Raw genomic sequence first — 7,007 nt, forward strand, 5'->3', positions numbered from 1 at the left:
TCCGACCTGATCCTAATGAGTGTGTGTCTCTGACAGACTACTCCGGTCCATCCATAACCAACGGCTCCTCGCCCAGCCCTCAGATAAACGGCAGCTCCTCCACCCAGTCCATCAAATCCACACACTCAGACTTGAGCAGCCAGGGCAACAGCACACAGGTAGGGGGCGCGCGCGCGCGTGGGTGCGTGCTTGCGATACGTTGCCATTCATTTGGTATGCCGTCAGCCCGGTGTGTGTACCACCAGAGTGCGTGCGTGCGTGCGTGCGAATGGATGCATGTTTCGCCATACGTCGCTATGACTTTTGTATGACGTCAGAGTAGCGTGGGTTCCAGCCAGTGTTGGAATGCCTACAGGTGACATGTCTCTCTCCCGGTTCCGTTCAGCTGTGTGAGGATGAGCCGGGCCATCTGCTGGACCCGTTCGCAGAGCTGGGCCTGCGTCTGAGTCCCACGGCGGCCGAGGCCAAGGAGAAGGCCCACGCCAAGCGGGCCAGGAAGAGGGCACCACAGATGGACTGGAGCAAGAAACACGAGCTCTTCAGCAACTTCTGATGGCTCAGCGCCGCCGACCCCAACGACCCGCGTCTTTTTACACGCACGCACCCACACACAACCCTCAATGCTAACATCATGGCACAGAGAGAGACTTGGAAGGATGTGCTTCTCAGTGGTACTGGGGTTAGCCGGAAGTCCAGCCCTTTGTCAAAGGACAGGGTCCATGGGGAGAGTGGATATAAGCTTTGTGTCAACTTTTGAAAACCTTTTAGTATTCCCTCTCTTCCAACACAGAGTCCTACGTAGACTTATATGCAGGGCTGGAAGAAAGAGATGCAAGTTTGGATCAAGCTCTGGAAGCCTTTATCCACCTGTTTAATTTTTTCAACCTTCAACCACTAGACCGTAACCCTAACCGCTCAAGACTTTGGTTTTGGACAGACATGGCTGTTATTTTTGTATTTAAAGGCATAAAATAACGATTTAGATGAAGTATTACCCCACTGACAGAACATGGACGTGTGTTTTAGAGGAGAAAGAACACTGTGACTTTTATGATCATGGACATTTTGAGGGAAGCTCCTCTTCTTTGTGTTATTTTATATGAACACCTTCAAATGGAAGACCCCACCCTCCCCTCATTGTTGCTTTCTGTAGTGTTCTATGTTGTTGTTAATGTGACATGATCTCAGACTGCAAGTGTTGACTCGTCAAAAAGAAGCACAAACTGAAGTGGAATAGATTTGTTTTGCTAATAATTGTTATGTTTTGTCGTCATTGAATTTGTATCTCAACTTTTTTCTATATTTTTGTATAGAGCTAAGGAGCTTTTAACCATCTCATCACCTGGATATGCCTTTTAACTCAACTATCAAAGTCAGAAAGCCACTACTGTCTGCTGAAACAAACCCTTGTTTTTCTCTCAAGTCCATCAAAGGGAATGGCCAGTCACGTAATGCATCACTGGCGTTGTCTCCATGAGTCTCAAGCCACCCAAACATAAATGTTGCCCAGCCCAATCTATTTCAAATTGTTTTGAGTTTTTTTGCATTCATTATAGTAATTTTGCACCTCATAAAAGCCCAGAATTGTCTGTCATCCAATCAAAGAAAACCACCCCAAGTCAGAGGTAGAGACTGGACTGCTTCAGTGAGAAGGCAGGAGATGTTGGAGAGTGAAAAGATGAATGCTGTCCCCCCAAGGGGGCGCTCTTTATCCACTCTGGACCGACTCCCCAGACTACCAGCATTTTTAAGATAGACAAGCAAGAATTTGTGTCGAGTAGTAGGGATCATCTAGGAATGATTTAACCCCAGGGCAGTTTTTTATTCTGGACAATGGATCTTATGGAAAAGTTCATGAAATATAAATAACCTGAAAGGAGAATGCGAGTGTTATGTGAGATGACCAGTCCATGACGACACTGTTGGTAACCTAATGGATGAAGAATGTGGAAGTGGAAAAGATGGTTAACATTTAGTGTTAATGTGATGTTTAGCATTGCTATGAGTAATATAATGCTGTTGCTACATGTGACATTTAACTGTTTGTATTGGAAGCGTTTCTAGGTGGGTTGAAGACAGATGAATGACCTCATGCCTACGTTGAGTAAAGTAAACAATGTTTAGAGAAATAACAACCCACCACTAAATATAAAAAAATTAGATGTCTGGAGATGGCTGGAGAGCAGAAGAGGTCGGTGGAGCAGGTCAGTTGTGAACAGAAAGTGAGTATACTGAATGTCTGTGAAAAGTATATATCCTTCGTATAGCCTTGAAGTCACTGTAGCTACTGTGGCTGCAGGAGTGAGGGGGCAGATGATCGGGTCTGGGATAGAGGGGGTAGAAGAGGCCTGGAGGTCAGAGAGAGAGATAGATGATGCGTGTGTGTGTGTGTGTGTGTGTGTGTGTGTGTGTGTGTGTGTGTGTGTAAAAATGAATGAGACCAGGGGAGCCACAGGGCTTAAATGGAATTAGGGGAAACATTGGGACAGCTGTCATACACACAGACACATCCCGGAACATGCCACCATCAAACCCTGGAAGGGGGTCAGGGGTTGCCTTTAGAGGGGACCGCCCTGACCCCTGAATGCTGGGTGGGTGGTACGGCCCGTTATGCAAGCTGCCATTCCCTGGTTCTGATAGGTTGAAGGAACCGGGCTGGGTCCGCTGTGCTATGTGGCGCCAACGACACACTTATAGGACAGGGAGAGAATATCTGTTAACATTTATAGCACAGTAATCTGAGTTATGTCTATCTTTACTATTACTCCTAATAGTACTGCACATTGTTTTGATGTACTCTTGTCAATGTTTAGAGGTCTAGCATTCTCAGCTTTGCAGTAAGTTGTGTTACTATTGCATACGATGATGGCTGTTGACCTTGAGGTGAATGGAATGTAAGGAATGGTGTGTATATATGACAGAATATATGCGTCAGGTTGCATTTTCTTTCCAATAAAGTGTGACAATCTCATTCTTGAATATACAATATGACATTGTGTCCCTGTGTGTCTTCTTCCTCTGAGACTTTCTCTCGTTCTCTAACTCTCTCTCTTTCTTTGATACACATTTTTTCCCATGTGGTGCGTTCTTCTCTTTAAGTCATATGTTCTGTGAGCTAATCTGCCCACAGCTGTGACACTGTTCTCTGTCTGAGGAACAGGCATAGTATCTCTCTCTCTCTCCTGTCCTCCATCATCCCTCCATCCCCGTGGATTATAAGAGAATTGGCGTACGGTTTCAGTTTGTTCCCAGAATTCTCTACCTCCCAGCTGCCGTGCGTTGTCAGTTCAGTTTGAGGTCAACTAGAGGTCACAGGATTGTGTGAGAGCATGTCCAGCCAGGTGTGTGTGTTCACTATTACCTAATGCTATGCTTGACCTGACAGGAAGCCTGTTTGCACTGGCTTCACACTGAATAGAAGTCTTCCCAACTGTTAAAAAATGTGAGCGTGCATGCCTGTGTGTGCTTTTGGGTATGTCTGTGTGTGCATGTACTCATCCGTGTCACTGACAGGTCAGGTTGGTGTGAGACAGGAATGCAGTGGTGACATGTCTTCATAAAGGGTCACTGTTGAGGTTTTGTCTGAGGAAAGTTGAGGTCAGACTTGCTGTCAGTAGCCACGGAAACACTTGAAGTATGTATGAAGTGTGGGAAAGATCCGCAAACACGCAGCCCGACGTGACATGAACGGCAACATGTGCATGTCACAGTGGCCTATTGTGGCGGTGCAGACTCGGAGCAGTGAGCACATACTCTCACAGACAGAGAGCCGTCAGTGACAGCACGTCTTCCACCACGTTCGACATAGAAGGAAGATCTTCTCTTGAGGTGCTTGTTCACAGTCAGAATCGTTTCGGGAGAAGTACCGCCAGTTGACGCACATTGCAGGAGCAATGATGGTTCAGCAGTTAAAGTACTGGCTTACCCGTAACCGTACTGGTTTCGCAATAGCCCTACTGGTTCAATAGTAACAGCTCTGGTTTGTTAGTAACAATACTGGTTTAGCAGCAACAGTAGTGGTTCAAGAGTAATAGTTTTGGTTTGATAGTAACAAAACTGTTTCAATAGTCTGGTTCAACAGTTACAGTACTGGTTCAGCAGTGTCAGTACTGGTTCAACAGTGTCAGTGCTGGTTCAGCAGTACTGGTTCAGCAGTAACAGAACTGGTTCAGCAGTACTGGTTCAGCAGTGTCAGTACTGGTTCAGCAGTACTGGTTCAACAGTAACAGTACTGGCTCAGCCGTACTGGTTCAGAAGTGTCAGTACTGGTGCAGCAGTAACAGAGCTGTTTCAGCAGTACGGGTTCAACAGTACCAGTGGTTCAGCAGTATCAGTACTGGTTGCCATCGCTAGGGGGAGGTGCAGCAGCAGTGAGAAGTTAGCGTGTGGGCAGTGGTTGCAACCACAGGCATATCTTTTCTTTGTGGAAATGAAACAGCCCACGTGACCACATCAGAACCTGCTGGCAGGGCCAGACGAGCAGCGCCGTGACGCCAGCGCTTCAAAGGACCAGGCAGGTTCAAAGCTAGCTACAATTTCAGAGCAGCAGAGAGGAGAATGGATCCACAGGTGGGCATCTCTATTCTCTATTCAGGCTGTGTGTGTGTAGGTGTGTGTGTGTGTGTGTAGGTGTGTGTGTGTGTCTGTGTTTGAGTGTGTGTGTGTGTGTGTGTGTGTGTGTTTGAGTGTGTGTGTGTGTGTGTGTGTGTGTGTGTGTCTGTGTTTGAGTGTGTGTGTGTGTGTGTGTGTGTGTGTGTGTGTTTGAGTGTGTGTGTGTGTGTGTGTGTGTGTGTGTGTAGGTGTGTGTGTGTGTGTCTGTGTTTGAGTGTGTGTGTGTGTGTGTGTGTGTGTGTCTGTGTTTGAGTGTGTGTGTGTGTGTGTTTGAGTGTGTGTGTGTGTGTGTGTGTGTGTGTGTGTGTGTGCGCACAGGCATGTTCCCCCTCTCATTATGGTGTATGATGGACACTTGCTCTCTCTCTCTTTGTTTTCTGGCTTTGTTGTCATATATTTCTCTGTCCCTCTCAGTACTCTCTGTACTAAACTGTATTGCGCCCCCCCCCCCCTCCCCTTTCTCCCCAACACACACACACACCGCCACCAGCCCTGCCACAGCCCAGGTTGGAGTGCCACCTATTGGCCGGTCCTGGAACAGTCAGTGTCAGACAGGTCAGACCAGAGTTTGCCACGGAAACACACAAGCTGCGAGGGGGAAGGGCAAGAGTCTCCATGGTGATGGTGTGTTTTTGTTAGCGCGCGTGAGTCAGGCTAGCGATGAGTCACAGTCAGGAGGAAACACATACTGAGTCACTTCACACACACACACACACACACACACACACACACACACTGGGACACTCACATGCATGCACTCCCTCTCTCTCTCACTTTCTCAGGGGGAGCCAAATAAGGACAACTATACCAACATACAGACTGAGAGAGAGAGCCCAAGAGACAGAGAGAAGAAAAAGTCCGGTGAATAGGAGAGACAGGAAAAGAAGGAAGGCAAGTCGGGGCTGAGATTAACGTCAAAGAAAGAGGAGTGAAAAGGAGGACAAATAAATAATTTGCCGATAAGAGAGTCTGCCGAGGGAGGCAGACAGAGAACGAGAGAACTTTGATGACAAGAGCACACAAAGAGGGAAGGGGGGGGGGGACCAAGGAAAGAGGGCAGGATCGCGGGCACATGCCCACTCCCATGAGCAACGTTTACATGGGTGGGGGAGGAAACGGACACACCTAGTTGGTACACACACCTCACCCTATTAACCCTAAGCCTATCTATTCCAAGATAACGCCTCCACATCATATAGAAAAGGCCCCACCCTTGTGCATTGAAGGGCGCCATGTCTTTGACGATTGGCTGACGGCCCTGGTTTCGCTCATACCGCGTGTGGCCTGTGTGCAGGCCCGGCCGTCGTTGTCATCTTGATCCCCTTTCCGCAGTTTATTTTCCCACAGCTGGCTGTTTGAGTGGAGGAGCCTGTGGCAGGGTTAACACGGTGGGTTCTATTTACTTTAGTGCTCCAGGGCTTCGTGTGTGTATCTGGTGAGGTTTGTACACGCTCCACACAGATCCACTGCTCATCCCCACCCCACTCACTTCATGTGTGATTTGGCTGCCACTGGCTTGTGTGTGTGTGTGTGTGTGTGTGTGAGCATGGACACATCTATCTGCATACTGTACTTTTGGGAGGAATGAGGGTGTTTTTTCCATCTCTGTTTAAGAGTTAATTGTCAGTTAATTGTAGATTGCTTAACTACACGTTCTTCTGGTTCTACCCATTTGCACTTATTTGCTTTTCACAATGTGTGCTTCATTTTTTGGCTACCCGCAATGTTTTTGGGGCTATCTCGTCGTTTCATTTCATTGACCTATGCACTTTTTGTAAAGCTCTCTCTTGTAAGTCGCTTTGGATTAAAGTGTCTCATAAATGAATACATGTAAATGTAATGTAAGAGTGTGTGCATTTGTGTGTGTGTCTGTGTTTGGGTACTTGCTTCTCTAGAGGCAAATCTCAAGCGGAAAAGACAGTGCTTACACTCTCCCTGATGTGAAACGGAATAGTAGACAGAGACCAAACCAAACAGTAGCCCTCTAACTCTCCACACACCAAAATCCTTGTTTTTACTACATCATAAAAGCAGTGATATACTCCAAGTACTCAGCACTCTGCATCATAAACATCCCTCACACTGACCCCTGGTGTCCCCATGTGCCTTCTGAGCTCGCAGATCAATCTGTCGGAGATAACATTATCATTGTCAGCCTGGTGGTGTAGAAGGAACGCTGGGTCGTGATCTTTGTTACGAAAGGTTTGTTACGTGTCGGTTGTGTAACATGTGAATGTTCCTCCTCACACGAGCAGGTGAATGGTTAGAAACAGGTGCAGACAGCCTGACTGTAAGTTACAGGCCAGCCCAGATGCACTGCCCCCGGGAGACAGAGATCAAATTGGGTGTGTGCGTGTGTGTCTGTTGGGGTGTGTACGTGTGTTGGGGTGTGTGTG

General features: G+C 47.4%; 1 protein-coding gene across 1 annotated transcript in view; it reads left to right on the forward strand.

Moving 5' to 3' along the window:
* Nucleotides 1–2,991, forward strand: part of LOC146253463 (Na(+)/H(+) exchange regulatory cofactor NHE-RF2) — a 28,625-nt gene extending 25,634 nt beyond the window's left edge. The window contains exons 5-6 of the mRNA XM_084678494.1: nt 37–158; nt 386–2,991. Coding sequence (XP_084534620.1) covers nt 37–158; nt 386–553 — 290 coding nt within the window. The 3' untranslated portion in view covers nt 554–2,991. The remainder of the gene's footprint in view (nt 1–36; nt 159–385) is intronic.
* Nucleotides 2,992–7,007: the final 4,016 nt, after the last annotated feature.

This window comes from Hypomesus nipponensis, chromosome 17 (genome assembly GCF_054491055.1).
Source record: "Hypomesus nipponensis isolate SF chromosome 17, ASM5449105v1, whole genome shotgun sequence".
NCBI lineage: Eukaryota > Metazoa > Chordata > Actinopteri > Osmeriformes > Osmeridae > Hypomesus > Hypomesus nipponensis.